General features: G+C 37.0%; 1 protein-coding gene across 1 annotated transcript in view; it reads left to right on the top strand.

Moving 5' to 3' along the window:
* Ziz (dedicator of cytokinesis protein Ziz) overlaps nt 1-26,696 on the top strand; it is a 401,589-nt gene that overhangs the window by 274,785 nt on the left and 100,108 nt on the right. Inside the window, exons 27-29 of the mRNA XM_081769231.1 lie at nt 2,131-2,294; nt 7,751-8,023; nt 10,044-10,204. Coding sequence (XP_081625357.1) covers nt 2,131-2,294; nt 7,751-8,023; nt 10,044-10,204 — 598 coding nt within the window. The remainder of the gene's footprint in view (nt 1-2,130; nt 2,295-7,750; nt 8,024-10,043; nt 10,205-26,696) is intronic.

Consider the following 26,696-nt stretch of genomic DNA (forward strand, 5'->3'; position numbering starts at 1 on the left):
TACGTGACGTTTGGGCCTCGCCGTTTGGACACTGGACGTTTGGGCGCGAAGCCATTTGGGCGCCAGACGTTTGGACGCGAGTTAAATTAAAAAGTCATTATGTTAGGCGCTGAGTACTAACTTCGAATCAAGATATCACAAGGTGTCTACTGTAGTGAAAGTCCTAGAATTATACTGGATTTTGTTTTACATACTAGAAATACTGGAATTTCAAAATTCTAAAAACTGAATTAACAATTAAATTTTGTAAATTTAAGTTTCAACCGAAGTTAAGTATGCTTTTTGTTTGATAACTTTTCAAGCCAAAGGTAAGTAGACCAGACTAGATATGATTGACTGCATTACGTACATAGTGAGCCTATTCCATTAAAAAAACTTCTACTGTAGTTATGCAATAAGTGTGAATGTCAAACACATTTCTAGTGGCTAAATGACCAATATATGTACACTTAACTATTATTTTTCACTTTGAAATCATTTTTTTCCTTTCGCCACTTTCTTTAGTGCAGATTAAATGCTTAAAATGGGACGAAGAAAAAAGTGTTAAATTTTGATTTTTATTTTGGAATGTTAATAAAAAAAAAGTGATACCAGAAATACAGCATACTACAGTTCCGAAACTCAATGTCTTAGATACCCTGTATTAACAGCTTTCCCTCAACTCGATTAGGATTTTTAGATTTCTGGGCTCTCGGCATGTAAGGCCATTTAGCCCGTCACGTTTGAGGGGGCACACTATCCGGGAAAAGGAGAGGAAGAAAGGATTGGGGAAAAAAGGAAGCGGCCTGGACCTATAAATTAGGTATCACCCCGGTATTTGCCTGATGTGAATGAGGAAAACCTCATTCAGGGTGGCCGGCCTGAAAGAGCGTGTTACACTTTTTCGACCGAGTGCCCCTACCGGGAATCGAACCCGGGACCGCTCGCACAGAAAGCGAGAGTGTTAGCGACTACGCTACGCGGGGCCACTTCTCTCAACTCGAGTGCGCGGAAATCTTTTATTCGTAGTTCTTTATTGGACTTACGGAAGAGAAGAGTTTGGCAAACGTAATACGAAAGAAAGCAAATTTTAATATTCATAAGTATGTAATTATTAACTTTTTTTTAAAAAATATAAAAATTAAATCAATATGTTTTAAATAACATTAAGAAAATTATTAACAGTTCGTCTGACTCCTTCATTTCCTAGCTTTCTTAGATAAAGATAGAGGTGTAGGAAATGTATACATCTTGATTCGCGCTTAGTTTTCAGTGTCTAGCTTACTTTATATTTCGTAAATTGTGATTTTTACTATGTACCTCGCGCCCAAACGTCTGGCGCCTAAACGGCGTCGCGCCCAAACGGCAGCGCCGAAACGTCCGCGCCCAAATGGTGGCGCCCAAACGTCCTGTCCCGCTCTCATTTTGGTTAGTTTTCTTAAAACTTAGATGAGTGAGGAAAGAATAAAGGGAGAGGGTCCACCAAAACAAGAGATGGGTACGAGGTATTACAGTTGATGAGATTGCTGACGGTACCTAGGCGAGATAACCCGCGTGAAAACCACAAAACCACAGAGCAGATAATTTGTATTTGGTGAATTTTACATAACTTCAAGCTTGTGAATCTTTTATACCTGTTTTCATTACATTTTGTTGTTGATAGTCAGTGGTGCACACATTTGATATTGCAATTGATCCCGAATATTTATTACAAATCAGTAGGCCATTTTACATTCCGTCTGCACAACGTAGAAGATCCTTACGTGATACGCAAGAAGTGTTAGTAGATTTGAAATTAGCATATCAAAATTAAGTAAGAACACCTGCTTTACAACAGTATTAAAGTTTCAATTCGCAGGCTTTGTTATTGAAGATTAAATGTCTTGCGTGTTTCTTAACGATTTTTATAATTATCATTTCGACAATTACAGTTCTTGTTTCATAGAAAACGCAGCACGCATTAGCTTTTAAACATGCTTGCGGTCGTCTGAAAAGTTGCCAGTAAGAATAGTAACATGAGGTTAAATATAAATTTAATATGGGATCCCTCTGAAAGTTCAGAACAATATGAATCATGAACTTCCATCACGAAAATGCATGATTAGTGTACACGCGTGTGTGTGTAATTATAAATTTAAATTTGAATTTCAGAATTTGTCTTCATCAGTTCAAGTACATAGGGAAAAGACAAATTGCTGCGAAAACAGGAGGAAAAACAGGCACACCAAAAGCCATGACACTCCCAGCTCGGATGGAACCCCCAGATTTTTCTGATACAAGAAGTCTCAGCATACATAGCGAAAGTAGCAGTGTAGGTAAGTTCTTCCGGTAAGAAAAGAGAATGGATTATTAGTTAAGATAAACTTATTAATTATTAAGTTAAATTATAAATGTGTAATATATTGAGCAATACAGTCAAAAGCTATCATAATTGTGTAAATGTATCTGATAGAAACTTGTTTTTGGACAATATCTCATCGATTGTGACAATCTCTGAATTTACTTCGAGTCATGTATCGTCTCGAAATAACACTCATACAGAGTTATAGTCTCTTGGCACTTACTAGCCGCTTGTCTCAATTAAGTAGGGATATGACGCAAGTAATCTGCAAGTTCAGTTTTCGAAATAAATTCCCCCAGTAGTACCTGCCTTCTAGCAGAGGTAGTTGAAAAGATCGTACATAATGAACTGGCATTTCGGTAGGAGGTAGAATGATTAGGTATATACGACCTGCAGATTATACGGCGCTTTTTGCGGAATCTGAAAAGAAAATCAGTAAGATATTAGAAAACTCGAGGAAGGACTATGAAGAATATAGAATGGAAACAAATATTAGAAAGATAAAAGGCGTGATGATTGAAACAAAGCAGTTGGTGTCAAATATAGATGAAGGAGTGGGAAAAATAGAACAGGTGACTAGTTTTCAGTACCTCTATAGATTATTGGTGATGATATAAAGTGCGAACGTAAAATAAAAGCAAGGAAAGGAATGACGAAAGAAGCATTTAGGAGGAAGAAAATTCTATTTTGTAAGATTTTGAATAAAGAGTTGAGGAAAAGACCCACAAAATGCTTCGTAAAGAGTATTGTACTGTATTGGGCAGAATATGGACAATACGCATAAGTGATGAAAAACAACTGGAAGCTCTCGAAATATTGGTGTGGAGAAGAAAGGAGACATTTAGCTGGGTCGAGCGGAAAACCTTCAATTTTAGACATTATTAATAAGAGGAAGAGAAGCTGGTTGGGACATTAGCTAAGAAGAAACTGTATCATGAGGAACGTGCTAGAGGATATGGTGGCTTGAAAGAGGGGGAGGAGGCGGTGATAGTCAGGCCAGTTCATTCGCTGAATATCCTCTCGTTCTAAGAGCTCCGCCACCAGCGCTCTTTAATGCGGTCTCACATTATCATCCATAAAAAATAAGTTAAGGCCAAGTGCGCCTCTGAAAAGCCGCATGTGTAGAAGGAGAAAAGTGTTACAACGTTGACCGTGAGTGTACAGTATTCCAAAATTTGAAGGTTGGTATGCCTATGGAAATTTATGCCTTCCCACACAAGAACATCGGACTACCGAAATAATCATGTTCTACAATATTCCTGAGTTCATTGCGTGTTTCCACCTCTTGCCAGAATGTTCGTCCAAATTACTGCTCAGACTGAATATGCTCTCATCTGAGAAAAGAGTGTGACCTCACTTCTCGATTTAGTCATGATGTTCTTGGGACCACTGCAAACGGTTTTCGCCAATCTGCGGGTGTCAACGGAATATATCATAATGGCCACTAGGCAAAGACACCACCCTTATTCAGTCAACGTGCCACTGTAGAGCGTGAGATTAGACAACTTACAGTCCTGGTAGTTGACCAACACCTATCCTTCGCACATCAGTGCCTGTGGTTCGGAATGTTTCCACATGAATGGAATGTACACGTGAAACAATGTTGTGGGCAACATCTAACTCCTAGCTCACACACTTCATCCTTCTTTCAGGTTCCAACGATTCTTCTCGGTGTGCAAATCACTCAAATGTTGTCTCCGGGCCATGTTGTGAGTAATACCACCACAATACACCCCAACAGCCCTCTGATTGATATATGCTGGCTTGTCCGTTTCATAGCACTGCTACATGTTGAGAAAACAGACCCATTCGGCGAAACGACTTTGCTACCTTTTGCTTCTTGTGAACGCGTGGGTGATCTTTGGTAACAGGTTACCGGGGTTCCATTCAGCTTCATCTGCTACATAATATTTTATCTACTTTATCCCTAAGCTTTGCATACCAGTGTATAAACGAGTACGTATATGTGTTTCTGCGGGTATGTGTGTCTCATTAGATTTTTGCATAGAAAGGAGTCATCTAGAGCCACCAAATTTTGTACACAGATATGGTCTTTAACGGATCTAATTGTGCGCGAAGCCAGTTTTTCGATGGGGATTCGAGAAGGTAAAAATTTCGTATATGGGTACAGCGAACCATAGTGTCTGTTCAATAGGCAACCCAACAGTTTTTCCTGTAGCCCAGATTGCATAACTTTCAGATATTTGAATCCTTTTCTAGTAACTTCGTTCTTCCTGTGCGAACAGGCTGGAGAATCGATATGGGCAATGCCGAGGGCATTGATCGTTGTTACATATTTCTTTAGTTCTAAGGATTTTGTGTTAACATTATTCTTCTCGTGCCAAGAACGGTCGAAGATTTTGCATGAATATTATTATTCCCGTGCGAAGAACGGGCATTTGTGCTAATATGTGTCCTAGTGAGGTTTTCTTCAACAATTTTCTCAAAAATAAATAACTTAAGCAATTTTCTTCAAATTTCGTTGCGCAATAATGTTTCGTAAATCACTTCTCAGGAAAATATTCACAAGGAGCAGTGTCCTTTTTTTATGAAAATTTTCTCAATGTGCTTTTTGCGGTTTTGTTGATATACCATAAATGAAATGAAATCTTTAAGTTTTACGTCCCACGTTTATGCCGATGAGGCTAAAGGAGACGGCGATGATGAGAGATGAGTGAAATGGTGGAATGAAGAAAGTGGGAGGAAACGGGAGAACCCTGAGAAAACCCACGAGCACGGTATTTGTCCACCACAAAGTTCACACGGCGCGAGCTGGAATCGAACCAGGGACCCCAAGCACCGGAGGTGAACGCTCTACCACTGTGCCACCGCGCCCCCGATATACCATAAACAAATGACAAATATATGTACCTTAATATATTACATAAATCATTTCTCATGAAAAAAACCTCAAAGAGTAGTTTACCATAAGTCATTTCTCATGAAAAATTCTCAAAAGAGTAGTTTACTTTTGAGCATGAGTTTTACTCGGACGAAGTTTTTCGAAAACATAATTTTGTTCGTATTTCACAAATGTTTCAGTAATGACGAGAATAACATGATTTAGTTTAATGGAGCGAGAAAGTTGAGTGCGGAGGCCTGTACTTTGTATTCTTAATAATGATAGATTGCTTTCAGTATTGCTGTCCATTCCGTGTTTCTTGTAAGATTTTTATTTTCTTTCTTTCTTTAGAACTCCTTTGCTGCGATCAGTCATCATTGCGTACGCTACTCTACAGTATTTGCTTAGAAGGTAGCGTTTATAATGCGCTGGATTTTACTACTTCCTAATTGATTCTCTTCCATAGTACAGCTGTTCAGTGTGCTTTTTGTCTGTTCATGAGAAAGATTTCCTTTTTACTGCAAAATGGTGGAAAGAATTTTCAAGTTGTTACACCTACACTGCTCTTCCAAACTTTGTTTTTAATTGAGTATTTGACATGTTTTTTTAAAATTCAAGAAGTAAAATGCTCCAAATATATACCTCTGCTTCCTGGCAATAGGATGGGCTTTAGGTTTAGTAATTTAAAAATATATCTCGTAGTGGATTTAAAAACGAAATATAATTTACGGTATAAGCTATCACTAAACATCATTACTTCTGTACTTCAAAGTATTAGAGAAAAAACTCAAGTCTATCACTGAAGGAATAAAAAGTCTAAATGTTTAGTAATCATACTTTCTTTGAACGAAGTACGGTATATACACTGATCTGTCACTAAATTAGGCACACCTACTGAGTACCGTGTCGCCCCTTTTCACCCTGTCCTTAGGAACTGCAGCAACAAGGTGAAATAATAACTCCACTAGGTTGTACACGTCATCTGAAGGTATTGCAAATCATACGTACTCATAGCGGCCCACAGCTGTTCCATATTCTCTGGTGGGGGCTGTTTGTTCCATACAGTCCTTTCCAAGACATCCCACAAATGTTTCACTAGACTCAAATCTCGACTGCGAGTGGGAGCCTGCATTAACTGAAAATCGGCAATAGAATGTTCCTCGAACCATTCAACTGTGCCTAAACACAATCCGGGACCTGTGGGCTAGACACTTGTCTTGCTGGAAAATGCCCATCCCGTTAGCATAAAGCATGGTTATGAACGGGTGTACATGGTCCCCCAGGATATCCACATACAGGTTGACATTCAAGAATCCTTCGCGAACTAATGGTCCCAATGGTGCCCAATTAAATACACAGCAGGCTATACTATACCAACTGACATTTGAGATCCATAGCTTCGTGCTGTTGTCGCCAGATTCGGACTCTCGCATCGGCGCAGTGCAACCAGAATAGGGACTTATCGATCCAGTTTACCTGTTTCCACTGTTCCATGGCCCAATACATCTGCATCGAGCGCATGCTAGGCGTTCAGTCCGTTGAGAAGGGGCACTCGGGTTGGTCTGTGGCTCCTGAAGCTAAGACGATACAGGGAACGTTGAACTGTCCGTGCAGTAACACGTCGGATGGAATCTTCATTCAGCTGGGATGTGATTAGCGACAGGGTCTGTTCCCTTTTGGTTCATACGATAGGATTTGGCCGGCGCAGTCCATCTTCATTGAGGGTGCACTGACCTTTGCACTGTGATCTATTCCCGGATGTCCTACCTACATTTGCGTAGTTTTACACTGTTCGTCGAGCACCATCAATCTGCCCTCAGTCGAATACGTATTTAGCCCCGTACTTTTCATATTCCGCTTGTCACGATTACTGTGCCTTGTAGCCGCAGATCCGGCCTATTTATACCTCCAATGTAAGTAATGAAAGCAACGTATATGTGAGCATGCAATGTGAGAACTTCAAATAGTTACGTGTGTCTAATTCGGTGCCACTTCAATGTATATATTAACAATTTTTAGGTCATAAATAAATGTATGCACATGTCTGAAGTTTAGGTCGTGAAAGTTCGAGTCATAGTCATGATGTTATTAATCGCTCCATTCCTATAAAACGAATGTGTGCGCCGCTGAATGTGTACTACATATGCAAGAAGACTAAATCGTATGTCGGTTAAGGTTATATAGTCAAATTATGGTCCTGTAACTAGTTCCCTCCGAGCAGAGGTAGCGCGGTAGGAAAGGGTCTTCTTTCCGAAGGGATCTTGTGGTAGTCTGTGCACCCATTAGGGGTATTGAATTCAAGTCCCGTCGTTCTTCAAAACCCACCGAAATAGTTGGTTTCGTTTTTCTTTCCTTCGTAACTTCGATGTTGCATAAAAATAAAGCAAAATCAGTCAATTAAAAGAAAATTAATTAAATTTAATCACTTTTCCTTACTGGGCAGTCAGTCCGATTAGCTTTTGCTAGAAAAAGTAAGCATTAAATCTATATTGCTATCGACTTATTATTTCAACTCTGTAGTACTGTGTGTAGTAATAACTGTGTAATGTACATCGTTTTCTAATAATTTACTTTTCGTTTTATTTCAGTAAACAGTTGTGATTCCAGTAAACTATATCAGGCACTTCTTGAGGCTAACATGGCTACAGAAGTAGGACTTATAGCACTAGATGCTCTTGGTCTTTATGGGATACATTTCAAAGATAACATATTGGCTAATGATGGCGATAACTCTATTACAAAGAAGATATTCGATATATATTTGTCGTTTTTACAAGTTGGACAGTCAGAAACTTTGTTTAAACATGTTTTTGCTGCATTAAGAGCTTTCATCAATAATTTCTCAATTGTATTATTTCAAGGTAAGTACATTTCTATACAGGCTCAGAAAATGAATAATTCAAGTGTTGTGATAAATTTAAGGACTTGAACCGTGTTCAACGAATTGCTCCTCTTATTTCATGAGATTTCAAAAGAATAAATTTAACTCGTTCGTTTTTTCCATTTAAAAGTATAAAATGTTATCCGCTTTGCCGGTATTAAATTTTGATTCAGTTTTAAAAAAATAAATTACCCTTTGCTAGATGAACATTGTAAGTTGATCAATTTTCGACTTCCCTTTGCCAATATGCAAAAATATCCCAAATATACCAGTAACAATGAAGATGAGAGTAGTACTCCACTCACTTGAGGACACTTTTCTCTGATTATGTTGGGAGTAACATGACCTGGTGACATGGTATGACATCATACGGGTTGATGACTTAATTTTGGAAGGAGCACGAACTTCACTCTCTTAAATTTGGTAAATTTCCATAAATAAAAGTTTAGAGGGGGTCTATGGGGTTTAAACATGTACCTGTGAAAATTTGGAGTATCTAGCTCGTTCCCTTGGATGTGTTAAAAAAAATCAGGGTTTTGTGGTTACGTATCCTCTGTAATCAGGGTTTTGTGGTTAGGTATCCTCTGTGATCAGTGTTTATGGTCCTATGCACAGATATCTCACTGTCTTTCATCCGTGCCTAGGACCAGTCATGTACCTCAATGTTTCCCATAGATGAGTGAGTCATTCCCTTCGATGGGCAAAAATTGCCAAAAATTCAAATGTTCATTTTTTTTTTCGTTATTTATCCTCTAAAATGGGTGTTTATGGTCTTATAGAAAGGTACCTTACTCTCTCTGATGGGTATCAAGTATCAGGTATGTATTCATGTGGCCTATTTCATTCTCTTGGATGTTTGAGAGTAGGCTACCTCTTCACCTCTTAATTCCTAAGATGGATGCTTTGATTCTTTGTATGAGTATCTCGTCTTATGAATGAGCTCTTTGGTAGATGTACCAGATACGAACGCCTGTGGTTTACTCCCCCACCCCTTCGTTTCTTTGAATGAGTGGACCACCCCTGCTCCCATACCTTTTGAAGATACGTGCTTATGGTTATGTGAATTGATATCTTACTTTCTTTTATGACCACCTAAGTTTCGCGGCTTATTGTTAGAAGTAAAGTGAAAGATGATTCATCGACTGTATATTACGCATTTCCAATAACTGGCAATTCACTTTGCGTGTTCATCGTTGGTGGCACTTTTTTTAAAGTAAAGTGTTATCGATGATCTTTGGTTTGGAAATGCCAGCCCCATCGCGGATGTTTAAGCTATGCAACTCGCGTCCGACTTTCATTGTTGCAGTAGACTGTTCCAGATTCTGATTAACTTTGGCAGTCATTTCTGCCTCATTCGCTCTACAGTCCTTGGTGATAATCCTCTTCGATGCCCGATCTGTGTCAATGAGTATTACCTTTGTCCACTATTGTACTTTGCCAGTGATATAATGCTAGAATTTTTGTAAGTATACACGTGACCATTTTCAAGAATATAGCGTGTAACCCATCTCTTCCCTGGATACGCTCATTCTTTTGTGAATTTATGATGTGTGTACGCTGGACTATTAAAATATTAAGTGTGTGTGCACACCCTACTACTGATCCTTGCTGATGTTTTTCTGTGAATTTTGTAGAGTATAATCACTTTCAACACTTTTCTAACTACACGCCTAACACTAGCCACTTAAGAAAAGTTCCGCCAAGTAGCTACTCACCTACAATTCGACCGCTTTAAAAAAAGAAATCTCCCATTTTACATCATTATCGTCTGCACGTTCAAGACATGCCTTCGTTCTATCCCACCTAACATACTACAGACGATTATTTAATGCATCAGTAACAACATCCAGACGGTTCACACCATCGTTATTCATACAACATGTTGCATATTTCATGTGTTTTCATTATTTTGTTAACCATCTCTGTATACCGTAGTAAATTTTTCATTGTAGTAATATAAAAATTTAGTCTTAATACATTTACTTTTTCTTTTTTGTCAGGAAATGCTTTGCTTTGTGGAAAACTGTGTTACGAATTACTCCGATGCTGTGATAGTAGGTTATCTACAATACGACAAGAATCCTGTGCCATATTATACCTTTTAATGAGAAGCAATTTTGAATTTACAAATCGCAAGGGACTTACTCGAGTTCATCTTCAGGTTAGTGAAGCTTCGGTCTTACGCTTAATAATGTTTATCTATGATTGGTGAAGAAAGAAAACAAAAAGAGAATAATTACTGGTGAGGTTAATCTCTCTTCCCTACTCTCGATGTATATTCTAGGATTCAAAACTTTTACTGTGGTTTCATTATGCATACACGTTTTATTCATATATAGTGTTGTTCACATTTCATGACATTTTCGGTTTGCGGTTTTGTGAAAAATCGATTTTCAGTTTTTGAAATGGATTGAATTTCGGTTTTGAAATATGGGGCCGCGGTGGCTTAGTGGTAGAGCGTTCACCTCTGGTGCTAGGGGTCTCAGGTTCAAACCCTGCTCCCGCCAAGTGAACTTTGTGGTGGACAAACACCGTGGTCGTGGGTTTTCTCGGGATTCTCCCGTTTCCTCCCACTTTCTTCATTCCACCATTTCATTCATCTCTCATCATCACCGTCTCCTTTAGCCTAACCGGCATAACCGTGGGACGTAAAACTCAAAACTTTCAACTTTCGGTTTTGAAATAACAAAATGGTTTCAAAACCCAACAACCACTAGCGAGTTCATCTTTCCATTGCAAAAATATTTTCAATCAAATAAGAAAGCTCGAATTAAGAGAAACGGTATTCCCTTTCTTTCCATTTCTTTAAGGTTACAACGCCCCAAATTTTCGAAACGTTCCCCTAAATGCTCGAAACGAGAAATATCAAACGCTAGCACCAGTAACTTATATTGCATATGAATTTTCTGGTCTACCATCTAATTAAAAATCTTACGTGTACACCGTATTCCAGAAAGGTTGAATGCATTGATTATAGCAGTTTCGAGGCGAAAATTTTCTAAGCGCACCTTCAGATATCTTCGGAAACAGTAAACTAAAGGTGCCAGATTCGAGATCCCAGGCCAAATTCCACAATTGGAAAAAATTGTGCAGATGTGTTTTCTTCTTTTAAGTGTAATAAGACATGTTGAAATGTTATTAAGTGTAGAAAAAAGTAACGTTCTTTGAAATGTTCCATGATTCAATTTTTCGAAACTATGTATACATGTGAGCACATGCTGGCTTTGTCGTTTAAGTTACCGTATGTAAAAGAACATTTCCAGTGGAAGGAAAGACAGTGAATATAGTTCTCGCATCCATAGTAGAATAAAATAGACAAATGAGAAAAAAATCAAGACCCAGAAAACTATGGATTACACACTAGTACAGTCGCGGCCACCGATAAACGGCCCTTACCCATACCCTTCGTAAGAAAGAGCCCCTTCCGCAAGCATAACCACAAGTGACCGCAAAAGTCTTTTCCGTACGTGTTGGAGGACAAGGTTGTCACATTTTTTTTTTCTTGAAAATATCTGGACACCATATGTTCCTCTCTTCTAGAGAAAGCCGTAGTAGAAACGTATTGACGCGTGAATTGTGTAATAAAAAGTGATCTTAAAAAAATGTTAAATAATCCATTGCCTACAACATAAGTCAATCGGGCGAAAATATCAAAACTCAACACGAATCATTATTTTTTCTTTAAGAAAAGACATATACCCTATTATATAAAAAAGATTAAAATGACTTGCTCATCAATAACTAAGTCAAACTATTATAGATAGAAACATTAATTTGTAAGAATGTTCCTTTGTCACAAAATCAAGGACTAAGAATAGATTGTTGTGAAGTATGTCTTATAGGGGAGTAAAAGAGGGTTCAAATAGTTTTGCTAAGAATAGAGTATTTCACGAATCCTTGAAGTTATTTTAAAAATTTCGTTGCTGAGAAGGGGAAATGGAGTCATTTTCTATAATATACCTATAATTTTAGTTTTATTGAAGAAAAAGTCCCAGGTAATTAAAAACAAACGTTAGTGTAAAATATCAGAAAATTGCAATTTGATTAGCACTTGGTTGATAAAGTTGTCAGTAAACTAAACTTAAAATAAAATTTAAAACAAGCTATTGTCAAAATGATAATTTGTATGTAAATATTTTACTATTGTATTGAAATCAATATAATTCAGTTCTTGCAAATGTCTTACATGAAAACGTATCCTAAGGTTAGTGGCTTGGGTTGGGTTTATGGTTCTCATCATTGAAGCCAATAAATAGGCGATATTAAAGAAATGTTGTTTAGATTTATGATATATTATCCCAATTGGACGCGCAGAAACGATTTAACTCGATCTTGACTAGTGTTGCCCACGAGAAGAGACACCTTGTTAAGTTTGAAGAATTTTTGTCTCGATTCTCAAAGAAATCTTTTCCACCTCATCTAAATAAAAAATAAAATAAAATAAAAAACTTTCATCTTGTACAGTAATTTTGAGTTGAGTTGAGTTGATTTTGAGTTTAACGTCCCGTTCAGCAGCGAGGCTATACGAGACGTGGACCTACTGATTAACGTGGAATCCGAACCACATCCAGTAATTTTATATTCTTGACTTTTAAAAGTAATCTTGGTAATTTTTTACATTTAGCAATAAGAAATTTAAATGCTTTATTGGGATAGGTGTTAAATAATTAGTATTAATTACAGATTCATATCGCCCAGGTTTCTTAACCAATGTTCATATCGAAATCAGATTTGTAGCTAGGGTTAGTTCGTCTTCGACTACTTTCAGACTTCCTGAAATTTTCACTTCTTTGTTGGTTGTATATCAGATAACTTTGCTTCTATGTTATTTTCTGTTTTCGAGTAGTGAATCATAAAGGATAAAAGAAATATATTGTATTACCAGTGGTAATAAAATAAAACTGTCACGTATTACTCAACTGTATGTGAATTCTAAAAGAGCAAGCATTATCACATTACAAAATAAAAACTACCAATAAAATATGTCAATATTTTAATTAACGCAAAAATAAATAGGGAAATTATTTTTAAATAGGAAAGTCTGTAAAAACATGCAATTATATGTTCGCCCATTCGTGAATACAAATATTTTGAACAAAACAAAATTAATTGAACAGTAAACAACCACAAATTTTATAAGGTACGAAGGTAAGAGAATATTAAAATCTACGAAAATAAGAGAATATTAAAAACTATGGAGTACTGTCTTCCCTAGAAAAGTGCTACTCCTGATCTAAGTCAGAATCGTCTGTTGACGAATCTGTTATTTCCACTAAAACTCTACTTGAGTTGACTGAAGATTTCTGTAACTGTCTTCAATATCCTTTAGGTGTCTTATGTAATTTCTCCAATTGTCAATTCTAATTCTGTTGAATGCACTATTTAATAAAGACATCAGTTTTGGTAAGGGATGCTACCGTCCGTTTTAATTGTGACCACACCATTTCAGTTGGGTTAAGTACGCATGATATGGAGGTAATTTTAAAACAACATGCCCATATGATGCTGCCAATTCGTCTAATTGCGTACCTTTTTCTTTTTCCGTTCGCAGGCAGTTGTTCATCAATAATTTGGAGAATAGGTATTATGGAGGCCGGACTAGATATGGCACTGTAGATTCGCATATAATTAAGGATAGTTTCTTTTCTCCACGAAGTATTAGGCTTCGGATTAATTACACGACTATGGGAAGGGGCATTATACAAATATATAGAAGATACCTCCACTAAGCGTTTTAGAGTTTTCAAATCAGTGCTCAAAAATTTCTGCGTTTATATACCATGGTAATCGACAGGAGGAGCATCAGAAATTTTCTTGTAAGTTATAAATAAAGAACTATCCACAAAAGCAAATCGGCCACCAAAGTGAATAATAACGATCCTTTCCCCTTTTTTGTCCGAAGTTGCAACTGAGCAATTGTCAAGAGTCGTCGGACCAATTTTTGATTTGGCACGTGTTGCTATCATACCAAGTTTCGTCTAGGTATACGTTACAATAGTGGTTCTCAAACTTTCCGATAACGCGGACCCCCTGTTCATTCGGAAAATGATCTGTGGACCCCCTTGCAAGGCTATCTGAAATTTCACATGGTATTAAAAAAAATACTAATTAGAATTACCACTGACAAGAAAAAGATGAAGAAAAATAATGCAATAAGTAATTTATTCTAAAGATACTGATTGTATCCTAGTGAGCGAAATTTCAATTGAAAATAAAGTAACTTTCAGGACTGAAAATTAATTTGTTAAAAGAAAATCCACTTGATAAACAATGTTCTGAAATGTCAGGTCATTAATGTGAGGAATGGAATTCTTTGTGTTTTTCCATAAGTGTATTGTAATCTGGAATAAGTTTTGTCACCACCAGTCTTAGGTCCGATTCCACATTAAGACTATTTCGCTTTAAGGATTTCTACATTGGTGAAAAGAGCAGCAAAGGTCTGGTCACATAAGTAAGTGATGCGGAAAGGCATCAACTGTTGCAATGCCTTCTTAGACAACTCTTCATACTCACAGCGCACACGCAACCAAAAGCTACAAAGTTCATTTTCTTTGAAACCGTTTCTCCATGAAGTATCGCAGGATAGTTCCAATAGCTGTTCTTGTTCTGTTTTAGAGAGATCTATACCTTGTATGTCATGGATTTCTACATTGGTGAAGGGATTTTCAATCCTACCATTACCAGGTGTAGGGCGGGAAAATATTCTCGAAAACTTGCAGCTAATGCTCTCAAGTGTTTTGTGCACTTCAGCGAAAGTGCCCTAACAAAGAAGGAATTTCTCTCACTTGAAGTAGTCCTATATAACTCTTGACCGGCTTCAGGGTAGAAATTTCGTAAAGTAGGAAAACATTAAAATTTACAAACGTAGGTATAATTTCTAGTTGCTTTCTTTTTAGTAACTCAAAAATACTTCTTGCATAACAGCTGTGAGTTCCATTTTATTGAACACATTTCAATTTTTTGGCGTCGCAGACCCCCTGGCTAGGTCCCGCGGACCACCAGGGGTCCGTGGACCCCACTTTGAGAACTACTGAGTTACAGTATCCCGCGGAAAGGTAAGCTTTAATTTCTTCGAGATAACGGTATCTAAGTAATAACTTCATTGGACTCACATTTCGCGCTTTTTCTTGGCACGGATTTATACGAAAACCCCATACTATGTAACAGACGACGTAGTGTTCTGATGGAATAAGGAAATTCATAGTTAGTCTCTTCACAAATCATCACGTTTCTATTTAAAAAAAAAAAAAAAAAAAAAAAAATCGGATTATTGGAAGCGGCAGTACCCTCCCCCCTCAGTTCTAAGATTGGGGGACATGTCCCCCTCATGCCTCCGGGATTTGCACCAATGAACTATTGTTGGGTATAAAGAATAAATTGAAGCATTTTAAGCTAAGATTTTTTCCTTCTTTCTATTCGTTTCTTTAATTTTCAAAATAGTAAAAAAAAAAAAAAAAAAAAAAAAAAAAACTCTTTTAACTTTAACTTCTTCATATGTATTACTGCTCATTCATAGATGAAGAAGACTTAAGTCAAACTTTCTTTCTTTTTTTCTGTTTATATATAAATTTCAAAAAAATCATGTATAAATTTACAAGAATGTGATTCATTTTATTATTGTTTGCAAAATCGGGAAAACCATAAAACTCAAGAGGAAAAAAGGAAAATAACCCTATTACTTCCTTAAGTTGTATATTGTAGCACCAAAGACTCTTGTAGGAATTGAGAATGAATATTTACCCTTTTACAGGCATTTACACTCTTCGCTTTTTTTAAATGTCATTCTGAAGGAAAGAGGATCCTTTTAAAAAATTAAACCTTCGTTAGTTCAGTTTAGAAATCTGGCAGCATTGACGCCTTCGCGAACCCCAGTGAAGTTTGCGGTTGCTAAGCCACAGGGGGTAGAGGAAAGTTTTCCTCTTCCAGGAAAAATAGTCGTTTATCCATGGCCCCGAGATTATCAATCGTTTTACATTATTGTTACAACTAACAACTTCCATCCCTTGGAGTGTCTTACTACCACAGTAGTTTTTTCTCAGATTGAAAAGTGCTATGTCTATCAAGTTTGGTTAAAATTGCTCCAGACGTTCCGGAGTACAGTTGGAATATACATTTATACACAAACATCAGAATATTTAAGCTGTGTGACCAACGCCTACGATGCTACCGCTGTAAATTCCCAATCCAGCTGACATGCTCGTTCATACCTAAACTTGGAATTATAGGTCATCACGATTGTAATCTATTAGTCAATCATTTGAGACATTTTATTTGTCACGCGTTCTCACTCCCCATGTCGATAGCTGCTGAACTTGGACCTTAGCGCTATCAGGATTGTAATTATTAATCTCTGCGACATCAAATGGAGGATTCGACACTAATATCGGCCGTTTTTGTTTATTTTTACATGCGAACCCCTTACTACCAACCCAGGGTACTAATGGGACCTAAACGTTTAGACTTAAATGTTATAGGGACTATCAATCAATTTAGGGGCTCTGAAGACTATCGGTTCGATTTGCTAATGTCAGTTGTTTTTGATTATTTCTTTTCGTGCCACCATTCCCTGAAACACCAGGGGTACGATTGGGGTTGAACTTGGACTTAAACGGCATCAGAAGTGTTGCTATTTATCTCAGCGACCCCAAACTATGGAATCTATACTAATATCACTGTTTTCAGTCATTTTATATGTTACTTCCTTCCACTCTCCATACGTGTGCTAGGGGATCGTACCTCTACTGGAGGCTAACTTAAAGATGATCAGGACTGCTCCCAGTCAGTCACCCCGAAAGCTATAGATTATATCAGTCGTTTGTAATTATTTTTACATGTTCCATCTCTCACACCTCTTCATGGTGCTAATGGGGGATGAACTTGAACTTATATGGCATCTAGAGTGTCACTCTTTATCAAAGCAAGCCCCAAATATTGGATTCGACACTAATATCGGTCGTTTTCTTCATCGTTCTTATATTGGTAGCAAGTGACCTGCCAATAATTTCAGAATACCTATGATGATCATCATTTTTGTGTGCCCCTCCAATTCTCCCTAGGACTAACTGGTTCTAGCTACCACTGGGGACTGAACTTAGACGTAAACGGCATCATAACTGCTACCAATTAACTTGGCGACGCTGAAAACTCATGATTCGACATTAATATCTGTTGATTTCGATATTTTTAAGTCATTACGACACACTCCTTCAGCTCGGGTGCAAATGGGAGCTTAAATCGGAGTTTAATGGCATCGGGAGTTTCACTGTTTATCTAAGCGACCCCGAAAACTATGGATTCGATACTAATATCGATCGTTTTCTATCATTTTTATGTGTATTCCCTCTCCCACTCCTCGTAGGTTTGCTAGAGAGCTTACCCCGACAGTACTCTTTTCCTGACTGTGGGTAATATGTGTAGGAAGGTAAATTACAATTGCTACAGGCGTTTCAGAATTATGCTGAAATACTCTCTCTCTCACACACACACATACATACATACATACATATATATATATATATATATATATATATATATATATATATTGTAATATCCTATGTGATGTTGTAAACAAACAATTCCACGCATCAGTGTTTACAAACACCACCACGTGGTTCGGCAAGAGGATCTCCCACCAGATGGACCTATAATCACATGCAGACGACGGCTTCTGGCCCCTCCCACGGAGCAGAAGACGACATCGGAGCACCAGCGCCACCGCCACCCAAAGGACCCTATAAATTAGATGAACGAAGACAGCCAGTTTTCTGGTGACCCTCCTCTAGTTTGCTACGGGACTACGCCTATCCTATCTCCTGGCTTAGCCTGCTACGGGGCTCTGTCTGGGAATCCTAACCTCAGCCGCTTAGCCTGTTACGGGGCTCTGTTGGCCACTTAACTCGCCTCTGCTTGCTACGGAGCATTGGTTCCTTAATTCCACTCCTCTTAGCCTGCTACGGGGCTCTGTTGGAGATCCTGTCTGCGACCTTACGGTCAAAGACCACCTATAACTAACCTTTAATTCTAGAGAGATTAATTTGTACAGTATTTTGTGAAAATACTTTTATAGTGGAAACTTTTTATAATAAAAACTGGTAGTGGAAGTCGATTATATATATATATATATATATATATATATATATATATATATATATATATATATATATATATAGATAGATAGATACGAGGATAGAACTCACGACCTGACAAGTAGAAGTCTCGTGGTTTACCGCTGACCTAACATGAGCGCTCTTGCCGAGCTCCTTCTGACGAAATATAACTGAATTTACAAGATAATTACATTCATATCCAGTCCAAATATATTTTTCTTCTTTGTCTTGTTATTTTTACTATGGATGCGAAAACTATGGTCGCTGTATTCCCTTTCATTGGAAATACAGGCGACAAACCCAGCATGTGCTCACTTATATCCATTCTGTAGTTTCGAAATACTGTATTATGAATTTCTATGAATGATACTTTTATATATATATATATATATATATATATATATATATAACATTTCAACTTGTCTTACTATACATAAAAGAAGAAAAGAACGATTGCAAAATTTTTCCCGATTACTAAGGTTGGCTTGGGGGCTAAAGCCTGGCATTTTTGGTTTATTGTTTCTGAAGATACTCGAAGTTGGACTTAGAAAATGTTTGTCTTAAAACAGCCATAATCAATGCACTTACCCTTTTTGGAATAAGGTGTACACTCTCACTATGAAAGATGCTTACATGGAAACTAAATGAAAAGAAGTGTGGGAGTATATCATACCGGAGTATATGACCCATTTCGAGAATTACGTAACATACTCAGCGCCGCAATAAATCTCTTTCGGGGCTTCGGCGCTGGAAGGTATGTTTGGGGCCCCCAATCGGTGACTTGGTTTCAGTGTCGGAGGCCATAACAGCGGGCCCCCTTTAATTGATTTATTTGCTTATATGTGATTTCCCGATTGGTTCTGCGGTGTCCTAGCCCTCCTGAGAACCACGAATAGTATTTAAAAAAAGTTGGCCTACTAGATCTTTCGATCGCAATGAAGACGTAGTACATAAAGTGTATAATATACCTACTGATAATTTATTATGATATATTGATGATCAGCTTCGCCATTGTTTCAGTGACACTGTTATTCTGCATTTAAGGCTCGGCCTAAGGTGAGTATCTGCAAAATATTGTGTATTGAAATTGTGTATTTGGATGCGAGCTCTGTTAGCTGTTTTAATATTTAAATGCGTTGTACTTTTTAAACACTAGTTGCATTTTAGCAATGGAGCGAGGGAATCATACCAAGTTTGCTACTAATATGAAACTTTAAAATGTACGAATTTTACGTAAAATGAATACCAGAATAAATTAGATATTCAGTAATATGTAATATGAGCTTCAAACAATGGTTGAGAGACGGACGCGGACACCCTTCGTCCGGGAGCACAGGTACATTGAACCGCTTGCCCCACCGATTATTCGGCTCCGTATTCCTGTTACTAGTTCTTACTAACTTTCAGTCAGAAATCAGAATAAATGGTAGAAAGAACAGAAGGTAATACATAGTGGGTAAATTTAATTTTCTTCTCGCATCACATTATCGCTACCGGAAATGGGAACGCATGTTCACGTACACCAAACGTGCGCGCGCTTGCCACTAGACCAGTGGCGAGTGCGATTTTCTTATATGTTCTAGATAACTAAAATGCTTTACGCATAACATGTGCTAAATCCATTCGATTCTGTTCGGGCAAACCGAATTTATCAAATGGTAATTTTATAACACAATATCAGTATACCAGAGAGTGCAGTAATTACATAGATATTTTTAAAACATTATTTCTAATTTAATTCTTGTATATTCTTTTAATCTAGTTTACGTAAAAACACATAACACGGGATAATCGTACCGTTACCTTAAATTAGAGCTGACATTTTTTAAAATTAATTTTTCCACCTTTTACGTGTGAAACAGAACATTTTACATGCAATAGCGTAGTTAGAATTGTTTTTAGGTTGCATGATGTAGCCATTAATATTTGGAGCTGTATATTTGTATTTAACGTGTTTTGCTAAATAAAGAAAAATAACACACCACTAATTATGTAATGAGCGCCCGTAATTCAGTTGGTACATCATTAGCTTAACATTAGGATATAACCGATTATATATACTCTTTTGTCCCCGACTACACAGGGCAATTTAAGGAAAAATTCATTTTAATATATTTTTATGTTCTACAAACAAATAAATAAATAAAAAATAAAATTAGAAAAATAAAAAAATAACTTTCTTTATGTTGGTGAATCTTGATGAGAAACCAATTTTCTTCAATCATCGTAACCAACAAAACAAGTCTTTCATTTCAATTCTATTTTCATAGCACCAGGTGTGTCCAAGACAGACAGACACTAATGCACTGTCGACACTATTGCTAATCACAGTTTATTTGAACTAAAGCACTCTTACAATGTTGGTGTGTATATATATATTTGTGAGTTTTAGATATTTTTATTTAGTAAGTTAGCAACATTCACATGCTTGAGAAACTGAAATCAGCAATTCTTTCACGAAAAGTAGTGCTCCGATAAGAAAAAAATGAAATGAAATTTTCGAGTTTTACGTCCCGCGGTTACTCTGATAAGAGAATCAGAGTTGCTGGAACTAAATATTTTACTTAGAGCATGGTTTCTATATGTTTTATATGTATAATTGCATTTGCTCATCCTGAGTATTTGAACAAACTACCTTCAACTCTTTGGGATTTTCTCTGTTAAAAGAACAACGCATCAGCCACCCGGAGAAACTACGTTCTTAGCGAACAGTCTGCATCTTACGTCAAGAGGAAGTAAACGTGCTGAATGAGGAGTTCATCTCTGTCATATAAAGCTACAAAATTCATCAAGAGTACACATCTACAATAACATTTTCAAAAGGAAGTAATTCGTTGGAGCTGCTACTCCCCCCTTTTTCTCTCTTCAAATAGTGCAATTAGTGTGGAAAAGTGTGTCGATAAAAATGTGAAAGTTTACAAGTGAACCACGATCAAAAGGGCATTTTATAGCAGTTCGTTAAATATCTTTAATTATTATTTGAAGTTATAATCTCTTTAAGTTTTGTGGAAATTTTTGTGTTCCTTTTTCTTTTCTTTTCTTTTTTTTTTAGCGAATCAAATTACCAATAAATCTTCGTTATCCAGTAATGTATTTTTTTTATATATATATATTTATATGATTGAAGATGTCTCATAGTCATATTGAATTGCATGCATACATTTTTAGCATTCCGAACCACGGGTGAACAATTGTATAATTGTAGCTATAATTGTCTTCCATCGGTTAAAGTGATGAGATCTATATCGGGTGTGCTCAGCGGGGGGAGGGGCTAGAGGTAAAAAAATGAAAATATCATATTTCATTTAACCTTCAGGCCTTGTTTAGGCAGTAGATCCCAGTAAAAATATAACAACGTGGCAACATCGTATGGCAAATGAAAAACAAGTGTCTAACAGGAAGGAATTGCCGTTGCTAGGAGCGAAGTAGCAATAAGTACGTGACTATCAACCAGGCGATCCGTGTTAAAACCATATTTCTGGACTTTTTTCTTTTCAGTGTTCGTGCATTGTCTTTTTGTGCAAGTACAGTCTCCTGTTGTAGATACTCTTTGGCATCTGCAGTGGGGCCGCGGTGGCTCAGTGGTAGAGCGTTCACCTCTGGTGCTTGGGGTCCCGGGTTCGATCCCAGCCCCCGCCAAGTGAACTTTGTGGTGGACAAACACCGTGTGCGTGGGTTTTCTCGGGGTTCTCCCGTTTCCTCCCACTTTCTTCATTCCACCATTTCATTCATTACTCATCATCACCGTCTCCTTTAGCCTAACCGGCATAACCGTGGGACGTAAAACTCAAAGATTTCATTTCATTTTCTTTGGCATCTGCAGTTACTATGTTCTATTGTACTAACCTCGGGATTAACAATAGGGTTCATGCACATTGGAGGTGGGCCTTATATTGCTTTCCACGCAAGAAATGTGCATACCATACATATGTATGTAATTTGTTTGTGTGTTGTAGCACATCATTATCGTGTACCTACTTTGTAGCACAAAATTTCAACACGTTCAGACATCCAAGTGTACTACAGGATACTACTTCCGTTTATCATCTCCACTTCTTTTCATTGTTTCCGTTTATATTCATCTTAAATAACGCTTGCGTAGCGAAGAAAAAAAAAACAAAATTCGAATTTTAGTTCTCAAAACCGAAACCGGTGTTTATTATTATTATTATTATTATTATTATTATTATTATTATTATTATTATTATTATTATTATTATTATTATTATTATTATTATTATTTCAACGTTTCCAAAAGTCGATTTTCAGTTTCCCTAAAAATTGATTTGGATACCACTAGTCAGACTAGTCATCTACGTAACTTATTTAGATTATGTTATTTACCTATCATTGGTATTAAAAAGTCCAATTATTTATTAAATTTATACAGTTCTCTGCTGTGTATTTGCGCTTGGTTTTTGAGTTTTAATACAGATTGTTACTGAATCTCGTCTTTTACGTTATATCTTGATTTGTGAATTACTACATCCTTACTGAATTCGTGACCTGTTTTCTGAAAATTATTTTGTACTCTTCCTCGTCCAATAAAGATTTGTTGCTTATATTTCCTCGCTCTAAAGCCTTTACAGCGACCAGTCATCTACTTCAGCTTTCCTATCTACTTGAGCCTCCTATGTTAATTATCAGAGATCTGAATCCGTACCTTCATCTGTTTCGCTCCATTCTCACAGACTATATTATCCACCGGGTGAACGACTTCATTGAAGAGAATGGAATACTCGTTACAAACGACGATAGTCCTAACACATTTCTTCACTGTTCCCAGCAAATATTTGTGTATTGACCTTATCCTTTGCAGTGTGGCTCTCCTTTGCTTATTAATGTGAAGTATACTTCCGAATAATAACTTGTAGAAAGGAACCTATTTAAGATAGAAAAGGAACTCACTTGCATGCAGTGTTTTTGTATCCCTGTTAAAACTTAATATTTCATATTTCAACCCGCGTTGAGGCCATGATCACGAAGACTCGTACCGCAAACTGGATGAAATACTGATACATTATAAAGTTTCTAATCCTGTACCAAGTACCCACAACAAAGCTCTAAAAAATATTTAACACCTAACAGTTCGATCTATGTCCATTCATTTTAAAGATTTAAAATGTATTCTGGAAAAGATTTGTATTTAGTATTTTCACTTCTCGCTACTTGTTTCATTATGTACCTATTCCCTTAGAATGAACCATTTTCAAATTGTTTATCTGTGTACAAAATTTATATTTGGTTATGAAGATGTTTGGTTTGTCTTTCCTTTACAGGTATCTCAGAGTGTAATTACAAGTACTCGTTAAGTGTAGAACGCTGTTTCAAAAGATAGCGATGTGTGACTTTTTACAGATTAAATAAAACCCCATTTATATATTCACGAATAAAGAATAAAATTTTTCTTTGTTGTTGCTAAGTCGTTTTGTTCAGTTTTCGATTATACAATTCCATCGGTAATCCAAAGTTTCCCTATCTACTTTAAATTTAGAATTTTTATTGTGATGGAAACTAATCCAAAAACATTCCTTTCTATGTTGTTGGAGCACGAGTGTAGGATGTCAGTTCTATTAATGTTACGTTTTGATTTTTCTAAACGATGGTTAACTTCCAAACAAAATTCTTCACATTTTGATCGTGACCAAGTCCGAATGTTCACAGAAAATGATTATACCTTTCCTAAAATTATTTATTGTATTCTTACCTGAGTAAGAATTATCGTAGTGTTGGTATTAAGGAAGGGTTAGAAGGTAGTCCTTCAATGAAAGCAAGTACCTCTTAGCTTGTGCAGAAAGTCTTCCTTGTCCATCTATTTCTGATTCCAAACTATATTCCATAGACATAACCGTGTTAAAATTATTAAAGGCCCCATTCTGTACCGTACATACGCGATCAGTATCTGTCTTTTAACATAAATGATTTTTGAGATTTACGCGAATGTTGCACTCTAGCCGTGAAGTGGAGTTCTTCTCATGTACAGTTCTTTCCCTCTTGAGCATAAACTGAATCCCGTAAAACGGAACAAAGTTGTTTTTGTTATCAAACTCTGGAGACTTTACTGTATTGAACGCACAATCTATGAAATTACTGGTAAAATTGGTTATTTTGATGTTATTAACACTTGTAGTGTGAGTATTATTGCTAGGTCTACATTTGCCTGATCTGCTGGCATTGTCACTTCAGAATCTGTGGAATTGTTAATAAGATTTCTTTACCGAATTCTGTATGAGAATTTTCACTGATGTCAACGTTGACTCGGCCCGTTAAACTCATAAACCTGTTCTTCGCTGTATGTAGATTGAGAAACTCATTGTATACTTCGCTTCCAAACACAGAGTTTTAAGAACATATTCATTCAGTATTCCTAGGAACTGTAATTTGTTGTCTTAAAATGTTCAACATTGTCATAAATATTAAATATACCATTTACAGGAGCAATTTGTTCCAAGTATGATTGTGGTCCGTAAATGGTATACAACAGTGTTTAATTTTTTAAAAGCGTTGAATTTTTCTGAAATATGTTCCATAATAATCTCATTTTGAACATCTGAATAATGCGAGAAGGGTTGTGAGAAGTAATGGAAATTTTGCATTTCAGGAAGTTCGGAGAGTTTTTTCTTTCCTTTTTGCATATTTTAAAAAAAATCTATCTTTGGTTATGGCTTACAGCTTACAGCGGTAGGTTATTACCACTCTACCCGGCAGTTTGTGAAAGGATTACGAAAATTGGCTGCACTTTTAGAATTAGATTTTCGGCAAAATGTGGAGCAAGCTTTGAATATTCACTTTCGGAATGTCAGGACCTTCAAAGCAGCTGTAAGAATCAGGACATCATCAATAGAATTGACGTCCTACAGTCATTCTCTAACAACATAGAAAGGAATGTTTTTGAATCGTTTTTCGTCACAATAAAAAAATCCTACAGTAAACGCAGAGGGGAGAAATTCGGATAATTGATGGAGCTATACAGGGTGTCCCACCCGTAAGAGGCCCCAGGAAAAGTGTTATAAAAATCTTAACAAAAGAGGATGTGAAACCAAATTTGTACATACCTTTATAGTTGAGAAATTAAGGTACATTATAAGAGTGCTGGAGGTAATCACCCTCCATCTGTATACACAATTCAACAGGCGCTGCTTGCTGTCAGATTATTGGGCGTGGGTGCGTGTATTTCACGGCGAATGTTCTCATGTAACTCGCCTATGGTGCGTGCTTTATTCTTGTACACATTACCTTTAAGGTGACCTAACTAACTAAACTAACTCTATGGCCTATGGAACCCGGAGGTTCAGTGCCGCGTTCACAAAAGCTCTCCACTGACTTCTATCCTTAGCTAATTGCATCCAGTTTCTACTTTGTATTCCTATCTCTGCGAGATCCATCTTAATATTGTCCTCCCATCTGCGCCTAGGTCTTCCTAATGGTCGTTTTCCTATGGGTCTACCAGTCAAGACTTTGAAAGCGTTTCTACTTTCTTCCATTCTAGCTACATGACCTGCCCACCTAAGCCTCCTAGACTTGACGACCCTAACAATGTTGGGTAAACCGTATAAACTATGTAGTTCCTCGTTATGAAGCTTCCGCCATTCCCCATTCTCGTTCCTCTTGGGTCCGAATATTCTTCTCAGGATCCTGTTCTCAAATACTTTCAGTCTATGTTCTTCCCTCAGAGTAAGCGACCATGTTTCACAACCATACAAAACAACAGGCATGATTATCGTTTTATATATTTTAAGCTTCAAATTCCTCGACAGAATTCGCGACGACAAGAGATTTTGAACCGAATAATAACACGAATTCCCTGCTTTTAGTCGACATTTAATTTCTTCGTGAATATGATTTTCGTCTGTTAATATTGATCCTAAATATTTGAAACTATCCACTTTATCAAAAGCATTATTTAATATTTTAACGCCTCCACAATTTGCCGTATTACGGTCCCGACGCACTTCCATGTATTTAGTTTTCTCTGCATTTAATTCTAAACCCATGTCCCTGCAAGCGTTTAATAAGATCTCTGCATTTATTTCTACTGTTCTCCTATCATCCCCTATTAAATTTACATCATCAGCATATGCCATAACCTGGTGAATGCCGTTCAACTCTAGGCCCTGGTTGCTATCTTTGATTTTCCTTATGGCGTATTCCAGCACAAAGCTAAATAATAATGGCGACAACGCATCTCCTTGTTTCAGGCCATTTTCGACGTGGAAGCTCGTGGACAAAAATTTTCCTACCCGGACTTTACTTTGGGATTCACTTAAACATATCTTAATTAATCTAATTAGCTTTCTCGGTATTCCAAGTTCTGTAAGAACGTTGTATAATGTTTCTCTCCTAACCGAGTCGTAAGCCTTTCTAAAATCAATAAATAGTTGATGTACCGGGATATTGTATTCCCACTTGTTTTCGAGTATTTGGCGAATGGTAAATATTTGGTCGATAGTTGATCGATTTCGTCTAAATCCGCACTGATAATCTCCAATAATTTCATCTCCGTATGGGGTCAATCTTGCTAACAGAATATTTGAAAGGATTTTATAG

Source organism: Thermobia domestica, chromosome 8, assembly GCF_964235325.1.
Source record: "Thermobia domestica chromosome 8, izTheDome1.hap1.1, whole genome shotgun sequence".
Taxonomy (NCBI): Eukaryota; Metazoa; Arthropoda; class Insecta; order Zygentoma; family Lepismatidae; genus Thermobia; species Thermobia domestica.